The sequence below is a fragment of the Rosa rugosa genome, chromosome 1 (genome assembly GCF_958449725.1).
Source record: "Rosa rugosa chromosome 1, drRosRugo1.1, whole genome shotgun sequence".
NCBI classification, from domain to species: domain Eukaryota; kingdom Viridiplantae; phylum Streptophyta; class Magnoliopsida; order Rosales; family Rosaceae; genus Rosa; species Rosa rugosa.
This window is the reverse complement of record NC_084820.1, coordinates 16,822,526-16,843,205: the sequence shown is the minus strand read 5'-3', so window position 1 is coordinate 16,843,205 and position 20,680 is coordinate 16,822,526. Positions and strand designations below refer to the sequence as shown.

General features: G+C 41.0%; 2 protein-coding genes across 2 annotated transcripts; one reads left to right on the top strand and one right to left on the bottom strand.

Moving 5' to 3' along the window:
* Window positions 1-1,537: 1,537 nt before the first annotated feature.
* On the bottom strand, window positions 1,538-3,068 carry LOC133714879 (protein PXR1-like). The gene is made up of 4 exons (XM_062141175.1): window positions 2,892-3,068; window positions 2,465-2,590; window positions 1,891-1,986; window positions 1,538-1,546 (listed from the first exon to the last, which is right to left on the bottom strand). Exons 1-4 carry the CDS (start codon window positions 3,066-3,068, stop codon window positions 1,538-1,540), a joined length of 408 nt encoding a protein of 135 aa, XP_061997159.1.
* Window positions 3,069-13,769: 10,701 nt separating this feature from the next.
* LOC133721353 (cytochrome P450 81Q32-like) lies at window positions 13,770-19,705 on the top strand. Its single transcript, XM_062147938.1, has 2 exons — window positions 13,770-14,791; window positions 18,940-19,705. Exons 1-2 carry the CDS (start codon window positions 13,880-13,882, stop codon window positions 19,546-19,548), a joined length of 1,521 nt encoding a protein of 506 aa, XP_062003922.1. The 5' UTR covers window positions 13,770-13,879; the 3' UTR covers window positions 19,549-19,705.
* The last annotated feature ends 975 nt before the right edge of the window (window positions 19,706-20,680 follow it).

The following is a 20,680-nucleotide window of genomic DNA, read 5'->3' as shown; positions in this document are numbered from 1 at the left end:
TCAACAACAGATTACTGATTTTTAATAAAGTCAAAACAACAGAAGACTTTTCAAATCCCTAATTCCAATGATTAATGAACCATAGTTACGAAATTATTGGGGGGAAATAATCTGTCACACCCCCAATAGACCACAAAAAAAACACTCAATTTACAATCAACAACAGATTAATGTTCTTAAATAAACACAAAACTCCATTTTTTTGTTTCAATTACTTACCGCTGCATCTACAGTGAGAAATCCCACTTGAGCATTTTGCTTTTCAACATCAGCCTTCAACATCCCAATGTATATGGTAATCACTTGCAATTGTGTCATTTCATTTTCGATTAGAACTATATAAGTGAACAACATTATAGTTTATTGCCCCCCAATAACACATTCAATGGACCACAGAACTGAAAAACTTACATTAGCTTCGATATCCCCCTCTTGGATTATTACTCTGAGGTCATGTTTGGTGATCTGGACTAATAGATCGCTACTGGTCCAATATTCCGATCTGTGAAAACAGAAAAATTTGATTCTTATTAGTTGTAAACCAGAAATTGAATTTTTCTACTAAATGAAATCAGGTTGTGCACTTACGTGTCTTTCTCTGCAACTTTGAAGAACTCTTCAAAGTGCTTTGCCACTCCGGACCTTAGTGTTCTCCAAGTTGGCTTCTCGCAGTTGACACCCTTGATTGTTATCTTGTTGTCCACGATCCTAGTTCTCTTAGGTGCTACTTTCTTCAACCTCACCGCATTTGCTTCTTCGGGAGTGTTGTACTCCCATTCCTGTTCTTGAGGCTTCTTGGCAGCCCTCTTGTACGTTTTGACATTCTTTTCTATCGAATGGATCTCAATTGTTTTCTTCTGTTTTGGTTGTACATTCTTCTTTTTCTCCTTTTCCTTTTCTTTTGCTTCATTCTCTTCTTTTTCTGCAATAATCCTAACATGTTATCGAGATCTTCTTCATCTTCTTCATTGCCACCTTCTGCTTGCACTTTTGTACCTTTTGGGTTTTGAGCTTGTACTCAGCTTGCTTCTTCTTGTTCAGATAGATGCATAGAGTCAGGAGATGCTGCTACCACCATCTCTGTCGTATGTCCCATATTTGCTGCATTATCTGGTTCATCTCCCATACTTGCTCCATAGTTTGGAGTTTCTTCCTCAACTTCATCTTGGGGCACTTTTTGTTGTTGGGGCGGAAGTTGAACCATTTGAATTGGACTTCGTGGTGGTTGACTCTCTCCCTTTTCCTTTCCAAGCCTAATGTAGAGAGCCCTGATGAGGTTCTTGTCGGCTCTCTTATCCTGTGCCCATGTCTTCTTTTCATCCTCAAGACTTTTAGTCTTCTCGTCAGCAAGCTTTAGCTTGTCCAAGAGATCCCTGATCTCTGCATTGAGGTCTTCATTTGCTTTGGCAAGGCTTTCCAACTTTGCCTCCATTGCTTCGGTGGGATTCATCTCTCCGATGGCTGCCTCCATTTCATTTATTAGCTCTTTGATATTTCCCGTAAGCCTTTCATTTTCTTTCTCTTCCTTTTGGCTTGCTTAAGGCACCTGCAAATAATAGAACAAAACTTGTTAAAGTAAAAAAAAAACATCGAAAGTGAAAACCTGACAAAATTATTGCCCCCCAATAGACCACAAAAAAAACTCTCGTTTCAATGATTCACAGACTATTGTACTTTAATAAACAAAAACCAAAAAAATAGATTACTTTTCAAAGCTCTAATTTCAGCAATAAATGAAGCACATTCAAGACATTATTTGAGGGAGGGAGGGGAGGGCAACAATCTGTCTATTGCCCCGCAATAATTAGTTTATTGGGGGGTAGTAAAACATCTAATCTTTTTTTGTCTTTAATCAATGTAATAGAGTCAAACTCAGTTTGTTATACTTACCCAGTTGTCGAAGCTTGGGGTGTCCTGCTCCTCATCATCCAGCTCAAGGTCATCTAGTCGTAGGTCCGCAGACCACGGTCCAGCTTTGATTAGATCCTATTACATTTATAAGTCAGTTAGATATAATAAGAAAATATGTACACGTATATAATGTTTTTGTGTTTTGTGTTTTCCTTACCACCGCCAAGTTTTCGTTCTTGTAAAGCTGCACCAAGTTGAAGATTTCCTTTATCGACCATCAGACAAATCTTGGAGTTTCCTTCTGCTTTCCCGGGATCCAGTTCTTTGCTTTGGTCTTCTCGAGGAACCAATAGTAAATGAGAAGCAGACATCCATTCATTGTTGCTGGACTATCTCTCCTATACTTCTGCAACCCTTCCATTAAGAAGTCGAGAATCAGCTTTGGTCAGTTGTAGTTGTTTATGGTCTCAATGTGTTCAAAAACAACGACCATATCCCATGTAATCTGAGCCCCGATTCGGCTAAAGAAGAAAGTGTTGAAAAGATACATGATCATCAACACTGCAATCTTTTTTGCATCTCTCTGTTTGGCTGGCCTTGTCAACTCTTTTACCCGTTTTTCTTCCACCTCTGTTCTCAGTACAGCTTGCTTCTTTAAAGGGCTGCCAAATAATGGAAAGTGTTCCATCTCGTCTCTGCTGACCCTCTTGTTCACATTGAAGACTTCTCCTTCGGCTAGCTGGTAAAATAAGGCAGTGATAATCCTCTACTGTTATCTCCCGCATAACATCGCCAAACTTGAACTTGTTGTCCTTTCGGTCGAAGTGCCTCATTATTATTTCAAGGTCCACTTCATGCTTGTGCAGCTGTATCTTAGTAATATTGTCTTGCAGGAAGGGTTCGATCATGTCCCCGAAATCTGTACCCCTCAATATTTCCTTTGTTTCTTTTGGTACTCTTTCTTTGTGGGCGTTTATCACTCTCTAGAAAGAACTGAGCGTGTATTTCTGCTGCTTCCAGTCAATCTTTGCTTTTTGTACCACTTCCTTCTTCCCCTTTTCCTTTTTGCCCTCCTTCTGCTTTTTTGTCTCCTTCTTTTCCTTCTTTCCTTTACTCTTCAGGAGTTGAACTTTTCTCCTCTTCTTCTTCTCTGGTTCATCAGAATCTTCCTCTTCATCTTGAACTGTTTTCCTCTTCTGCTGTCGTCTTGTCCTCATTACAAACTGCTTTGTTGTCTGTTCGTCCTCTGATTCTGATTCTTTTGATTATTCTTCTATTGATCCTTCTGATTCTTCATTAACTGCTTCTTCATCAGATTCTTCCTCCTTTGTGCTCTCCTCTGCTTGTTGTCGTTTCCTCTTCTTAATTTCTATTACTTTATTTTGCAGTGTTTGGTTAAATGTCGATTCAGAAAATTGATCTGAACTCTCTGAACTGTGTACTTCGTATTTGGAGTCACTCAACAGGTTGAATCTTGGTCTTGCCATTCTACACGCAAACAAAACCAAAATGATCATTTTAGACATTCAAAATCAAACATTCTAACATTACTGACCCCCAATAGAAGACATTATTGCGGGGTAATAATCTGTCTATTGCCCCCCAATAGACCACAAAAAAAATCACCACCTTCTATCATTCATAGATTATTGCACTTTAATAAACTCAAAACAACAAAATACTTTTAAAAGCCCTAATTTCAGTGATTAAATAACCACAATTAAGAAATTATTGGGGGGGGGGGGGCAATAATCTGTGTATTGCCCCCCAATAGACTACCCAAAAAACACTCCATTTTCAATCAACAACAGATTATTGTTATTAAATAAACACAAAACAACAAAAGACTTTTCAAAGCCCTAATATCAGTTATTAATTTTGGGGGGCAATAATCTGTCTATTGCCCCCCAATAAACCACAAAAAAAACTCCATTTTTAACCAATAACAGATTAGTGTACTTTAATAAATAGAGCAGTGATCATTGCCCCCCAATAGACTTTTCTATTGGGGGGCAATAATATGTTTTTTTTTTTGTTTCGACTCCACAATAGGCTTTCAATAAGTCTGCATTTTCATTCAATTAACAGTTTATAATAAAAAAAACAACATTCACAATATTATTTCAAACGTATGAACCAGAAACCCTAGATTTCACATATTTTCACACATGCAAAGTCTATTTCACAGATATGAACCAATTTTAAGCTATCAACTAGTTTAAATCGAAGATTTATGTAATCGATTTCAAAGAAGACCTGAAAATCTGAAAAAACGAATCGAAAATTCAATTTTTACCTCTTTCGATATTTCCGAAGCAGGAGAAAATACAACCGCTACTTGACCTTGAATCCTAATCGCCGGTGTTCGGTGAGTATCGTGCTCATTTAACAGAGAGAGAGAGAGAGAATCGGCGATGGAGGGAGGGAGGTTTGAAACGTTTTTGATTTTTGAGAGAGAGAAAACTGAAAAGGATGTGAATTGAGTCGTGTTGTTAGTGGGTAGGTGTTAGTGGCACGCTTTGTAATTTTTTTTTTCGGAGCCCAGAAGCATTGTTTTACTGTTACTTTGGGTAAGTGGGCACAAATATCTCTTGGTGGAGTGTTTGGGTTCCTGTTGGGCCTAATTTAGGTAAGTGGTCATGACCCCATCATTTTTTTTTGTTTTGACCATTTACCCTTTTTTTTTTTTTTTTTTTTTTTTTTTTTTAAACCCTTAACCCACCCCACCCTTACATATGTCAGTGAGAATCGAACCCATGACCTATACAATGTTGGAATTATAATTTACCAACAGGTCACAGCTCACCGACCTAATTTTGACCATTTACCCTAATTTTAGGTATTTTATTCTCCCTTACACCACTCACTTATTTTTTTTCCCACTCATCCATAATGACTCTGTACATACCTCCAATAATATGGAGTATTTACTACGTCACCAAGCATAAGTAACACCCACTTTGGGACATCCACAAGACATGGCAAGGCCCAACCGAGACATGCATCGTGTAGCCCTATGTTCAGGCTACGCGGCGGTATCCGGAAGTCACAAATCCGCCACCGGGAAGCTACCTTCCCGCCCTTGCCAAGATGTCACCACAACATAGCTTTCTACATGCTTCTAAGCTTTCTATACTAGAATTATGTGAAAACTTATCCCACATCGAAGAATAAGTATAGGAAGGGCATTCCTTCATCTATAAGAGGAATGCCCCCCTCCCACAATTAGGACATCCCATTACATACTTTGTAATCTTGTTAGGCCGCAAGGCTCGACACACTAGTATAAGCTTTCAAGTGGACGTAGTCTCCCGCTCATGCGGAGGCGAACCACTATACATCTTGTGTCAATCTCTCTCTCTCTCTCTCTCTCTTTACTTATCGTTAATTAGATCCCCAACGGATCCAAGCATTAACATTGGCGCCGTCTGTGGGAAGCCAACACAGTGGCTTCGTCACCTACCGTGAGCTAAGTCTGCTTAGCGGAGCTTGAAGAAATTCCTTCCTTCTTTGAGTTTATGTTTGAATTGATGTCTCTTGGAGGCAACTAGAGCAGAGTGTGCAGAAATTTGCACCTTGCGGGCTGGTCAACACGCGGTCAACGCCCAGCGGAGTTAGTCAACGCCCATAGAGTGGTCAAAACTTGCAGAAACACCAGCATATGGGGCGGTCAATGCTCGATCAACGCCCGGCGGGGTCGGTCAACGCCCAGCGGGGTCGGTCAACGCCCATCAGGGCCGGTCAACGTTTGGTCAACGCCGAACAAGGCTTGGTCAAGGCTAGTCAACGCCGACAAGCTTGGTCAACGCTGATGAAGGCTCGGTCAACGCCCAACTCAAAAAAAAAAAAAATAAAAAATAAAAAATTTGGCGGCAAAAAATTTCTCTGGACACCCAAGAAATTGTTCTCCACACCCAAACAATTTCTCGTGCAGCGCTTTCCTTCTCCTGCTCCGCCCAACTTCGCAGTTCCGCCCACTACAGGCCTCCGCTGCGCTCCTCCTTCGATATGTCGCCGGGTCAGCGTCCATACATCAGGTCTCTGCTGCGAGCTCGAGCTTCCACTCCGAAACGGCTCCGCCGGACTTCATCAGCGGACACACTCCGCCCAGTGCGGCACCGCCCGGCTCTCCCCTGCGCACTGCAGTGCCGGTGTGCAGTCCCCGCTGCGAGCTCCCTGTTGCAGATTGCATCTTCGTCGGATTCTGGCAGCGGATTCCGCTCCGCTGAACGAGAACTTCCGCCAACCTTGGCTCCGCTGCGAAACTCCGGGCAACTTCCGCTCCGGTCCGTCACTGCGCACCATGCTCCGCTAGGCTGCCTCGACCGGCCAGCTGCTCCGCCGAGCACCATGCTCCGCTCCGCCAGACTTTTTCACCGCCGGCTGCACTACTCCATCAGCGATAACCAGCTCAGCTGTGCTCCTCCGCCAGCGACTGCAGCCTCCTCCGCTTAAACATGTTTGTGTTTAAGCTAGTTGACAGAGCTTCACTCCCGGCGGAGCTTCAATACTCTGGGCAAAGTTTCAACTTTCTGGGCGGATCTTCAACCTCCTCTTCATACTCAGAAAACTGCTTTGGGCACCCATTCAATCTCGCAGTCCCTCTTTGCTGCCTCAAGCCTCGGGTGCAGATCAACGTCTTCTCTCTGACAAACTAAAAAACAGATGAGTTTTCTTCAGTGCAGAGCTAAAGCATCTAAATATGCCTATTATCATCAGCTACAGCATATATATTATATTCTCATTACTTTGCAAAAGCACATACATGCCATGCATTTAAAGTTGGTAGCCCATGATGGCATACATATGTCCACCACTCTACATATTATACGCACATGCCATCTGTTAAGCATGCTATGTGTATATGCCTACCACGTGCTTATAATAGTCAACAGGCCTACAAGATCATTTCCTATGCTTTAATAGTCTCTGCCTGCTTTGCTAATTACGTGATCTGCCATGCTCTACTATAGTACCACGTATGTGCAACGTCACACACTTATCGGTCCATTAATTGAGCTATGCTTATAGCCATATATCTTATGGGCAGGAACGTGTACACACATGTATAGGCTGCTACTTGCATATGTCAATTCAAGTGATTATTTGTGCCATTTGACTAGTGCATTTACATATAAATGGTGCCGTCACGGCTATGCTCCATCATCGCACATAAGGAATTCCGTTCCTCACCCATTTGACATTCAAAGTAAATAGACATATATGCATGATATTTGTCATCAAGCACTACATTTGCTTATACACTTTGCTTATAATTCCATCAAAGTACATATGCAAATTTTTGGTGTTGATTTTTTCAAATCCACATATTAATCATATATTTTGCTTCAAGGAAATTTCTATTTCCATTGCGCATTCAACCGCAACTACGACTCGACGGACATTATTGGAGTACTTTATCCGCCAAGCAACGGACCGTCATGCTCGGATAACTCCGCTAGCCTCCAAATCGGCATAAGTTAAGTAACAATGTCTTACCTTTTCCGCTCTTGCAATTTGAGCTACAGCCAATGCCATGGCTATACATGTCTCTATAAACCCTTAGGCATGCCTCCGACATGTTCTTGGCCACTTTACTACTTGTACATGCTTGCTCTGTGTGTTTTGTCATTTTTTCGTGCACATACACTGTACGAGTCCACGGTCTACGACCAAAAACCGCCAAGCGGTCAGGCAACGCCTCATAATAGCCATTGATCCGGCAGCAAGGGACTAGTTAACACAGCCTACGGCAGCCATTGATCCGGCAGTTAACCCCGACGCTTGGGTACCAAAGATTGGGATCGCTTCCCAACACCCTCTGCTCCGTGCAGCTCCCCCTCAACAAACATGGCTGGGGAGTCGGGGACTCTCTAGCGGGGCCTACCGGGGGCCCGCCCCATTGAGCTTCCGCTCATGCCTTCCCGGCACCCCATTGAGCTTCCGCTCATGCCTTCCCGGCAACCCATTGAGCTTCCGCTCATGCCTTCCCGGCAACCCATTGAGCTTCCGCTCATGCCTTCCCGGCAACCCATTGAGCTTCCGCTCATGCCTTCCCGGCAACCCATTGAGCTTCCGCTCATGCCTTCCCGGCATCCCATTGAGCTTCCGCTCATCCCCATTGAGCTTCCGCTCATGCCTTCCCGGCACCCCATTGAGCTTCCGCTCATCCCCCTTGAGCTTCCCGCTCATGCCTTCCCGGCATTTCCAATCTTCACATTCATGTCTACTCGACACACCACACGTTAATGGAACATGGAATTCTTCTACCATTTGTCGCTCCTGACAAATTGAATTCTTTTCGCGTTCCATTAATACGAGCGACAACCAAACCAACACAAGCGTTCACGTACTCATCATTTACACGCTACAAACGCTTACCTTCGCAGCGCTCGTACAACTTACATTTATCATATGCAATCCATATGCTCACACGACCATACGCGCTCTCGAGCTTGTACGTCATAATCGATCGTCCTCGACGCCATTCGCGTGTATACATCAACATGTATCACGCACCTCATACGTTTTTATATGCCAACGCATATCCATACAATTCACATTTGTTGCTCCATGCAACGCGCATTCTACGTATGCCTGCTTTTTGTTTTTGTTGTGCAGGTTAACGAGTCCCTTCTTGCTTACGGAGTTCGGGGACTTGTAGGGGCCCCGTGCCGCCCGGTTACTTATGCTTGACGACTTCGTGGTTATAACTCCCCAACCAAGAAGCTCCTCTTACTTGGGGACTTCGGGGACTTGTACATACCTCCAATAATATGGAGTATTTACTACGTCACCAAGCATAAGTAACACCCACTTTGGGACATCCACAAGACATGGCAAGGCCCAACCGAGACATGCATCGTGTAGCCCTATGTTCAGGCTACGCGGCGGTATCCGGAAGTCACAAATCCGCCACTGGGAAGCCACCTTCCCGCCCTTGCCAAGATGTCACCACAACATAGCTTTCTACATGCTTCTAAGCTTTCTATACTAGAATTATGTGAAAACTTATCCCACATCGAAGAATAAGTATAGGAAGGGCATTCCTTCATCTATAAGAGGAATGCCCCCCTCCCACAATTAGGACATCCCATTACATACTTTGTAATCTTGTTAGGCCGCAAGGCTCGACACACTAGTATAAGCTTTCAAGTGGACGTAGTCTCCCGCTCATGCGGAGGCGAACCACTATACATCTTGTGTCAATCTCTCTCTCTCTCTCTCTTTACTTATCGTTAATTAGATCCCCAACGGATCCAAGCATTAACAGACTCTAATAAGTTCTTCCCTAATATCCAATTAAGTTTTTTTGTTTTTTTGTTTTTTTTTTTTTGAGACTATTTTGCCCTTACCCCTTTGTCACATAAAAAATGGAAGATAGAGAAGTGATAGGAGTCTTCACCGGAGTCATGTCACTGGACGCCGGAATCCGATCACCGATCGCTTGACTTCTCTGAAAACCTCTCCGGTGGTCTCTAAAGAGGTCGTCAGAGATCTCATAGGTCGCCAGAGAGGTTTATTGCCCCTAGTAGACTGACTTGACTCATAAACTCTCGCAAGCGTACGAATCGTTGTCAAGTAAGGGAAGTATTTGGACCTTGATTATCGTACCTCGGGGATTAGGCGTTGGACCTAACCGAGGTAATTGGCGGTAGGATACTAAAAGCACACAAGAAAAATATAAAATAAAAATAAAAGAAAAATATTATTCACAAGGCACCAAGCCTTGGCAATGCTTGGCTTAGCTCACACTAAGCCTAATCAAAGCCACTAACTTGTAGCCCAAATGAGTTATGCACAATGGAAGGTAGAATTTTGTTTGGGAGTTTTGAATTGGGAATAAACTAAATTAAATGCAAACTAAAATAAAAGCAAACAACTAATTATCAAGCAAGAAATTAAATTCGGATTTCAAAGTAATGGGAACATGGGAGTGTTGGGTGATTCACACTAACTCTCTTGCAAATATCGATGCCAATTTCACAAATGCATGCATTTTCTATATGCGTTAAGTCTCGTATTTAGTACCGGTCAAGGCTACTAAACAAATTATCCTTTCGGTGTATCGATTATGCCAGTTAGGGCCACAATCAACTCTCTAACTTAGACATTACGCCGGTTAAGGCCGCAATATCTAAAATTAGAGGCCTAGAGTGCAAGATAATAGAGACCCAAGCAAGCTTAGCTACAATTAAGCTAGCTAATGGTTACCACACTTAAATCCTAGATGCAACAAGACTAATAAGTTGTCAATTTATCAATCTATTCATCACAATTGCCCACAACATAATTTCAAAGGGTGACAAAGCCTAGAAACATGCTTCTAAGGACCAATAAATTTGGATTTAAAGCATACACAATGGAAATTGCATTTATTAAAAGTAAAGCATCAATATTTATACAAGATGAGTTAGGGCTTCACAACCCTAACTCCCAAAATTGAACTACTCACAACTCATTATCAAATACATCACCAAAAGCAGAGAAAAATTATGAAAGAGATAATAAGGAAGAGAGATGAGAGATAGCTTGGTCACTTCTAGCTATGGGCTAGTATGAACCAAGTGATTTCTTCACTCAACTACCCAAAAATGGATGTGTGCTCTTGATGATGATTCCCTTGAAGCCTTGAGTGTCTAATCCCAAAAGATTGAAATAAAAATTGAAGAAGGGAAGAGGAGAGAGTGTGAGGTGATGGGTGAGAAAAAATGGGAAGGAATGACAAATATGAAGGTGGGTGTGTGCGGCTAGTGTTGGAGGAAAGGATGGAGAATATGGATCTGGGGGTCTGCGGCGCTGGTAGGGTGAGGTCAGAGAGAATAGAGTCTGATGGGGTTTGGGTGTGTTTTGAAGGGAGAGGAGAGAATGAGTTAGTAATCGATGGCTGTGATTAAAGGAGGAAAAGCAATGGTCCGTGTGGGTGGCTGGGAAACTGGTCTTCTCTCTTTTTTTTTCTTGCCACGTGTCACATGGTCATTGGTGGGGATGATTAATGTTAATAAGCCATCTCTTCACTCTGTTGATGCACAGCCCACGTGCCTCCTTCTATAATTAAACAATTGTCTAATTAATTAAATATTTGTTTAATTAATTGAACATTGTTTAATTAATCACTCTCATTATTATTTCGCTCTTTTGTCGATAATTTCAATTAGCTCCAATTTCGCCTCATTTTCTCACGATTTCCGTAACTCCGCTTATTTTCTACAAAATAAATAAAACTAGATTAATTACATAATAATTGACATGAGGATTAGCTTAATTCTAATGTTTTAGATATAATTACACATATATAAATGCGTGTAATCACAGACATTTATAGGGGCAATAAAAGTTTCGTTTATGAAACCTCGCCGGAGGTCCCCAAAGAGGTCGTCGGAGATCTCATAGATCGCCGGAGAGGTTTATTGCCCCCTAATAAACCTTTAGGTCACCAGAGTGGGAACTAATCTATCTAAAATTAGACAAATAAAATTTTGATTAAGGAAAAAAAAGAGAAAATTACATCAATTCAAAATATTTATTGGGGGAGGGGGGCAATAAACGTTTATTGCCCCCAACAAATGTCTTATTTGGAGACAATAATTTCTTTTTGTCTTTCCTTCTGGGCCTTTTACCCCCATTTTACCAAAGTAGGTAATTTGGTACCAAATGCACATGGGTTTATGACCACGGCCATCTGGGTTTATGATACTAAAAGGATTATGGAAATCCAAATGCACGTGGGGCATAACAAAATCAATGCATTCTGTTAGGATGTGCATTAGTACAATTATGAAAATTAGTAGTAGTAGTAGTTAGAGATCTTATAGTACTATTGTACTAGCCATTATACGCTGACAAATTGATCTGGTCTGATCTAAATCATTCAATTCAACCCTCCCAGGTAGCAGCAGCTTGCAGCTAGTATTATACTTTGTTCTTCCTCAAGAGATTCTTCATCACCATATACTTTCCAAGTGTCCCTTGACAGCATCATAAGAGAGAGCAGAATCTTACGATGAGAAACTATCGAAAACGGAACTTACCTGCTGCTCCTCGGCGTCGCACTCACAATCACCTTACGACGCCGTTTGGATCTTCTCTAGGTCAGCTTTTTTTGGTGCAACTCGGTGTTGTCGCTCTCCACCGCCGAGTCCATAAACGACAGTAGAGCCGCAGCAGCTGCGGCAACAAGAACTTCCCGGACATGGTGGTGGCACTACAACAGGGAGGGGGGTCAAATACGAACACATCCAATGAGTTATTGGACATATCGGTGAAGTCAACATACTCGAGCACATTGCAGGAGTAGTTCACCGCCATCGAGCTTGGGGATGGAGGGGTTGGTGTCCAAAACAATGCTGTTCTCGTCGATCTTGCGCTTCTTGGTTACCTAGCGGTGGCGCCGAGGCCCTGTTGCATCTGGAGGAAGCCGCCGGTGGCCGCGCCAGTGATGATGGAGGAGTTCCAAGGGTAGGCGCCTTCTTTGGGGGGGGGGGGTTTCAGAGAGAGAGAGTGGCATGATAGTAGTTGTTTAATTAGGCTCATGGTAAGATTGTCATTTTACTCTAAATTGGGTTAGTGAGAATAAAAATCTGCTGCTGGGATAAATGGGATAAATTGGGCGGTGATGATGGAGTTCCAAGGGTAGGCACCTTCTTTGGGGGGGGGGGGGGGAGAGAGAGAGAGTGACATGATAGTAGTTGTTTAATTAGGCTGAGGGTAAGATTGTCATTTTACTTTAAATTGGGTTAGTGAGAATAAAAATCTGCTGCTGGGATAAGTGAAATAATTTTAGCTCATTTTGGTATTTTGCTTCAAAGACCCTAATTTTTTTTTTTTAGTAGTTTTAACATTAACTTCTCCCAAGGTAACTACATATCTGACAATTTTTTTTTTCTAATTTCTTTTTGGCCTGATATGAAGTACAGCTGAATCCTTGAAGCTATTGCGGAATCTTATATGTTAGTTGCTAGTGTTGTTAAGATGATTAAGAAAAACAAGTAAAACATCAGTTTCCACAATCAACTATATAAAAAAAAAATAATAATAATTATGACTAGGAGCCACGATGTACAAGCCAACTTTCAACAAAACATTATTTGTATTGAACTTGATAGATGTGAAGGCAATGGATACAATGGTTTATGGTCATATATAGGTTGAAGTTGCTGTCTTTGCCTGTTTGTATCCCTACACTTGATTACAAGAAGTCCATTTGTAATAGTAATAACATTAAATTTGTCCTTCTTGAAGTGGGAAAGGATAAAACAACTTGATATTTAAATCAACTGTACTGTAGTAGCAACGGAGATACCTTGTGCATAAAGGAATCAACTGAGTCCAGTAAGCAATTTCCCCCGAACTTGGAACATATCTTCCTTGACAATTCCCTTGAGAGGCAGGAGCAAAGGTGTTTGATAAAATGTCTCAATTAACTGCCATGTCCCCAATTGATGTACAAAATCGTACTTTAACACTTGCCTTCCAGGAGCCGTCGGTAGCCATTTCAAACACATCTTGAAGCTTTGATAGCGCAGGATAATATATAAATTACAGGATGCTGTTGCCGGATCCATCAAGGCACTGTAAATCTTTTGTTTAGTCATATATATGAACGCCTGATGACGCTTTCTAAGGGACCATTGATGTTTCTTCTTCTAATGGTAAAAGGGACCACTGACGTTTCTGCCATAAAACATGGAAATACAAAAGACAATTAATTGGACGAATCATCAGATCTTTAACTAGACGCAGACTCGAATCACTTCAAAAACTAGAAACAACTGAACACACCCAAATTACGGAACTTAAAATAAACAAGATTAGACTTCTGAACAGACAAATGAGTATAAACTAACAAAATGGCACAGCTAGCGTAGGATTAATTCCACCATAAATAAAAAAACATAAGAGCTGACCATCAACTCACCACAACATTGTTCAGACTTCAGACTATATATTTTGCTCTTTACTTCGGCAGTCACATATCTCCCTACATAAGTATACACGCATCTCTAATATATCAACCAAGAAGGAAATCATGGATGGCGTTTTGTTCTACACATCTCTGTCCCTCATCTTCATCCTCTCAATCACTTTCAAATACTTTTTTCGAACAAAACAACACCGCCACACGAACCTCCCACCAAGCCCACCTTCTCTTCCAGTTCTTGGCCATCTCCATCTCCTAAGCCCCTCACTTCATCGAACCTTCCACCAACTCTCACAGAAATATGGCCCCGTCGTTTCCCTCTGGTTTGGCTCACGTCGCGTGGTTGTAGTGTCTTCATCCTCAACAGCTCAAGAATGTTTCACCCAAAACGACCTTGTTCTGGCAAACCGTCCTCGCTTCATGCTCACAGGCAAGCACCTAGGCTACAACTACACCACCGTAGTGGAGTCTCCTTATGGCGATCACTGGCGCAACCTACGCCGCATTGGAACCGCAGAGATCTACTCTACCAGTAGGCTCAACATTTTTTCAGGCATCAGAAAGGATGAGGTCAAGAAATTGCTGTTCAAACTTTCACGCAGCTCACGTGAAGATTTTGCAAAGGTGGACTTGAGATCCATGCTGTCTGAGATGACCTTCAACATCATAATGACAATGGTGGCAGGGAAGAGGTTTTATGGGGATGATGTTTCGGACAAAGATGAGTCCAAACGGTTCAGAGATATCATGAGGGAGGCTTTCACATATGGTGGCGTAACAAACCCCTCAGACTTTCTGCCTACTTTGAAATGGTTTGGGAGTGGCGCCGGGTTTGAGAAGAAGGTGATGGACTTGAGTAAGAGGATGAATGCATTCTTGCAAGGTTTGATCGATGAGCAGCAGCTGAGTAAAACTACATCAGGTCAGAGTGAAGCAAGTACGATGATCCACCATTTACTTTCTCTGCAAGAATCAGAGCCGGAATACTACACCGACCAAATTATCAAAGGGCATATACTGGTTAGTACAATTATTCAATCTCTGCATCAAGATACATAGATAGAAAGTAGTTTTGCTGACAGTCCTCATTTCGTTTTGCCCAGGCCTTTCTTTTTGCAAAACCTTCCCCTTATTTTTAATGTCACTTAAAAAAGGGAAAAAAAATCAATTCAGATTCTTGATAACTTATTTTCAAATCAATATAGTGATTTGAACAGCTCACTACTAACTTTTTGTTTCAGCTATACATCATTTCAAGACCAAACAGAACAATAAAGAAATGGCAAACAATGGATTAAACATTGCAATATCGCAACTCATCATTTTTCTATTGAATATAATGCCATGCTTTCCATAAGACACAAGAATCCCCCACTAAAAAAAGGAAGTACAAAAACAATTAATTAAATAAAAAACCATGTTCTTTTTTAGATGAGAAAAATTTAAAATTCAACACCAACAAAAACATATAATTCAAGGCAACAGGACATTATCATGTTCCCACTCCACAGAGCACAACCAATAAATGGGTCAAAATTATTCTACATGGAATAAACGATTCTCATAATTTCTAAACAATATAATGGTTGAATCTAATTCTCATAATTCTCAAAATGAAGTAAGAAAGCCACAATCTCTCATGAATCAAATGCCTTGCACGTGTTATACAACTGAAAAAAAATGAATGAATGAACCCAATTTAGAATATCAGAGGACGATTGTATCCCAGATGAGTAGAAACCAAAATTGGGGAGATAGCATGGACCTGGGTTTTCCACTTAAGATGCCAAAATTACGAAACCAGTATTTTACTGGGTTTTCCACTTAAGAATTTCCACGGTCTTAATCCAACCCCGCCCGAGAGATCCGGGCATCAACCTCCTACGACCACCAAACATCCAATCCAACATCGATCAGCCCTATATTGTCCGTCGCCGACATCGAAATGACCTCCAAGATCGCACCCTAGAAACGGCCATTCACCATACCATACGCTGTTTAATCTCTTCTTCTATCCTTTGTTCACGTTGTCCTCTTTGTTAACTAACAGCTGATCCGAGGGCTGAAATGGCATAGTCGCCTAACAGTGTTTTTTTTTGTTGGCCACGTCATCAGTGATCAGTGATAACTTGTATCAAATCAATATAGTTTGGGAAAATCGTCCAAACTGTGTCTGAACTTTTCCAGACATTATTAACCTATATTTTGAAAAATATCAAAATGGTACCTGAAGATTTAAGCCCGTCCCAATATTCATACCTAGGAACAGTAAAACCGTTAACTCCGTTAAATTTTCAGGGGTAAAACCAGTACTTCTGAAACAAAAAAAAAAAAAAATTTGGAGTTCTTCGTACCTATACCATACGAAGAACAACTTTGTTTGTTCTCATACCAGTACCAGAAAAGTATGCCAATAACTACCATGCCCAATACAAGATTCAAATACCAATATCAAAATGGTATACTAGATCCAAATACTCGTATACCCGTATCCAGAAGAACTCAGGAAGATCGGCGTACAATGTCAGACCACCGCCAACAGCTGCTGTCATGATTCCAAGAACGTGCAACATCCATGCTCAGACCCATACTTGATTGGAACCCGACCTTCATCTACATCGACGACCTGAATTCGGAAACGTCCTCCGACATCCTAGAACCTGACTTAGGGTCCCACATCAAGGCTGACCAGCAGATTGCCCAAACTATGACGTCCCATTTCGACAGAGATCGGAATTGCTTCGCCGTTCCATTTCTGACAGAGATCGAACCCAGACTTGACCCAAAGTGGAATTACCGAAATTTCATATTCCCTTGCTATCAGACTCGTCGGATTCTGACCTAAAGCATCGAAATTTCCTTGTTCATCCACCCGAATAATCTCCATGATTCCAATTATCCGGTGAACTAGGCTTAAAACCGAACAAACAATTGCAAACCAAACCATTTTTGCTGTTACAGCTACCAAAATTTCCACATGCATCTACCTAATCACGACTTTTCTTTCCTTCTTCTCTGTTTTCTTCTCCCAAACCCATCAAAAAAAGAAAAATTGAAATTGATTTCAGCTGCAAATAATTGAATTTGATTTTTCGGATTGTGGGTTTTGGGATTTTTGATTGAAATCGAAGCAAAGAAGATCGGGTTGCCGGCGAAGCCATGATTGAAATCGAAGCAGAGAAGATGCTGGAGAAGATTGGGTTGCCGGGGAAGCCATCACTGAGAGGGAATAATTGGGTGGTTGATGCCTCACACTGTGGATTTGATCTGTAATACCGAATTCCAACATATCTTCTAGTACCAGAGCTTCCATTAGGAGTAAAGAACCCGAGTTTAATTTTTTCTCCTGATAGAAAACTGAGGTAGGTAGCTGAGTTCTGCGGCTCTCAATGGAGGTGTTCTTGGTGTTCTTAGTGATTAATAACATATCCATTATTAGATTTAGTTTATTGAAAGAGAGAATGATTAACAACCAACAAATGTTGACCCAGTGGCTAAGATACTGAGAAGTAAGTTAGGCTGCGTGAGTTCGAGCCATGGCAAGCTCTTTTTTTAATATTTTTTTTAATTTCTTTTTATATTTGTCTGGTTTGGAGAAGATGAATACTGAAAAGACGAAAATACCCCTGAAAATTTAACGGAGTTAACGGTTTTACTGTTCCTAGGTATGAATATTGGATCGGGCTTAAATCTTCAGGTACCATTTTGATATTTTTCAAAATATAGGTATGAAAATTAAAAGTCTGGAAAAGTTCAGACACTGTTTGGACGATTTTCCCATATAGTTTTCTACTACTTCTTAGTAGGGCTGTCAATTCTGACACGACCCAATAACACGACTAGAAACCTGTCCGAAATAAAGCGGGTTGAACCCGCACGATTAAAAAGCGGGTCGGCCGCGGGTCAACCCGTCATGACCCATTTAATAAATGGGTCGGCTGCGGGTCAACCCGCCTCACACCCGATTATGCTATATTTCTTCTTGAAATTTTGAACGTTTGGAGTATTTGATCTTAGAATTGGACAATTTGAAATATTTTGCTTCATCATTATTGGATTTAATTATTTATGAATTATATATAATTATTTGTATTCTTCGTCTTATGGAGTTTTTGGTGAATTTAATTAATTTTTGCATTTTTTTAGTTAAATGGATCGCAGTGTTAACCCTTAAATGGGTCATTTTGTCTAACACAACACGACCTATTTATTAAATGAGTTAGGCAGGTTGGAAATAGGTAACTCGTTTAATAAATAGATTGGGTTTGAGTTTAAATTTTCAACACGATTAGTAAATGGGTTGAGTTTGGATTTGTCTCTTGTGACACAACATGAACTTTGACCCGACACGAACCCAACCCGACACGAACTATTGACAGCCCTACTCCTTAGGCTTCCAGAATATTTTTCATCGGCCAAGTATTCTATCAATAGAAAAAATAAACTTCAAAAGCTCACTGCTAACGTTTTGTTTCAGCATCATTTCAAAACCAAACAGAACAATAAAGAAATGGCAAACGTAATGGATTAAACATTACAATATCGTAACTTATCATTTTCCTATTCCATGATGCCATGGCTTTCCAGTAACACACGAATCCCCCACTAAAACACAAAAGTACAAAAACAATTAAATAGAAGAAAACCGTGTTCTTTTCCAGATGAGAGAAATTCAACACCAAAAATAATTAACAATTTTCAAGGCAACAAGACACAGTACGTAAAAAAATACGCAATCTCTCACGAATAAAACTGAACACCAAAATGTTACCCAAAAAAAAAAAATGAACACCAATTCCCATTACCAATCCTTTGTTTTTTTTCCCCAGAACACACAGAAACCAATTCAAAGCATTTAGTTACTAACTTTCCAAGATATACTCCAAACTCCAAACAATAAATTATTCCCACAATCAGGTTTTTATTTCATTTCATTATTTTTAGTTCTAGGTTGGAGTACTTTTAGGAATTCTTCTGCTTACATCAGAAACAAGTGAGGGCTCTAACAGAAAGAAAAAAGAAAGTGAGGGTAGCATTAACAATTCCAATGATGAAAGAAAAAGTAATGAACAGGAACTGGTGGATGATAAACTTTTAGGGAGTGCCAATACCAGCTTCCATAGTTGTTGGCTTATGGCGACAATCTAACTTCCATCAATGATTTTCAGGTCATGCTTTTGGCGGGTACTGATTCGTCATCCTTGACACTGGAATGGGCCATGTCCAATCTGCTCAACCATCCTGAGGTGCTAAAAAGGGCTAGAGCTGAACTGGATGCTAAATTTGGACAAGAACGCTTAATAGATGAACCAGATATCTTCGAATTACCTTACCTACAAGGTATCATCTCTGAGACTCTCCGCTTGTACCCTACAGCGCCACTACTAGTACCACATTATACATCTGATGACTGCACCATTGGAGGATTCGACGTGCCATGTGACACGATAGTAATGATCAACGCGTGGGCCATACACAGAGATCCAACATTGTGGGATGACCCTGAAAGCTTCAAGCCTGAGAGGTTTGCAAATGGTGGAGAAGAGCCATACAAGCTCATGCCATTTGGACAAGGAAGAAGGGCTTGCCCTGGTATGGGCTTGGCCCAACGTGTGGTTGGCTTAACTTTGGGATCATTGATACAATGTTTCGAGTGGGAAAAAGTCAGTGAGATGAAGGTTGATATGAGTGAAGGTAAAGGACTCACAATGCCTAAAGCTGTGCCACTGGAGGCTATGTGCAAAGCCCGCCCAATTGTGAACAAGGTTCTGTCTTAGATGAAAATGCAGGGCAAGAGTACTGTAAATTAAAAGATATGTCCATTCTTCCTTGTGCCAAGTCTTGTAATTTATCAAAACATTGAAATAATGTGTGTACTGTATATTTGTATTATCAGGGTGCAAATTGATCAATCATTTCTATCTTCGTATAAAAGGTTTGTCTAAGAAATAAGAACATCCTAGTGACTTCGACACCTGCCTGTATTGTCAATTGCATACTTCTCTTTAGTTATAGTGACCTCTTTGATCACATAACAATGATCGATCATAAGAATCTAAACCACTCCTGATTACTCCTCTCTCCACCCAGTTCGACTCTGTCCAATTGAATTTAATTTAATCAAATCCAAACTCAAACTAGATATCCACTGCCAAGCTCACTAGAAGTATAGAACGTAGTGTACATGTTTCAGAATCATAATGTGAGATAAGATAAGGCAAAAGAATATTGATATGTATGTGATCAGTACCGAGTGATGCTTTTTCTTTGTTCATGGAATTCAGTTCCTTGCAGGCTTGCAGCTCCATTGACTCGGAATGAGATTATTAGCCTGAGAAAGTTTCACCAAGTGACCAGAGAAATTGGTTGCATAATCTGAAAAAGAAAGTTAATAGTACCGTAGACTATTGATTACATGTTATTGAGGGACTGAAAAAACAAAACCTGCGAGCTCGGGGGTCAGTGCTCATCATGAGTCGTCTTCTTTAAAATTCGCTTCTAGTGTTTAGCTTCTGTCTTTTAATCAACAAAACCGATAATACCAAAAACCATAAAAGGTGTTTGGCTTCCGCCTAGTTTGGACTAGCAAACAATCTCTTTTTTGATGCGTGAGCGTGCCAACACCGATGGTGTAGTCGTCAGGGAGTCCCTTGACCTAATTTCTTCTCAAACGGTGTGGACGAGGAGAGCACCAACCTCGTCACAATGTTCTTTTCTGTGCCTTACGGATAAAGACTTTTGTTGTGATATCTTGCATCACCGAATCGATACTCAACATTGTAGGTTAAGCAATGCAATCACCGGGAAGTACAAGAAAACACAAGGTTTGCTAAAGCGTGACTTTAGCTTTGCTGGGTTGCTAGGGCGTTACCTTGTCTTCGCTGGTTTCAACTAGATAAAAGGTTTGCT

Excerpts from the sequence above, each read along its gene's own strand:
- LOC133714879 (XM_062141175.1), bottom strand. The coding sequence starts at position 3,068 with ATGAGGACAAGACGACAGCAGAAGAGGAAAACAGTTCAAGATGAAGAG. Across the intron at positions 2,591-2,891 it reads AAAAGGGGAAGAAGGAAGTG|CTAGCCGAAGGAGAAGTCTT; the intron begins GTACAAAAAGCA and ends TTATTTTACCAG. Across the intron at positions 1,987-2,464 it reads CAGAGGTGGAAGAAAAACGG|GATCTAATCAAAGCTGGACC; the intron begins GTAAAAGAGTTG and ends TAAATGTAATAG.
- LOC133721353 (XM_062147938.1), top strand. The coding sequence starts at position 13,880 with ATGGATGGCGTTTTGTTCTACACATCTCTGTCCCTCATCTTCATCCTC. Across the intron at positions 14,792-18,939 it reads TTATCAAAGGGCATATACTG|GTCATGCTTTTGGCGGGTAC; the intron begins GTTAGTACAATT and ends AATGATTTTCAG.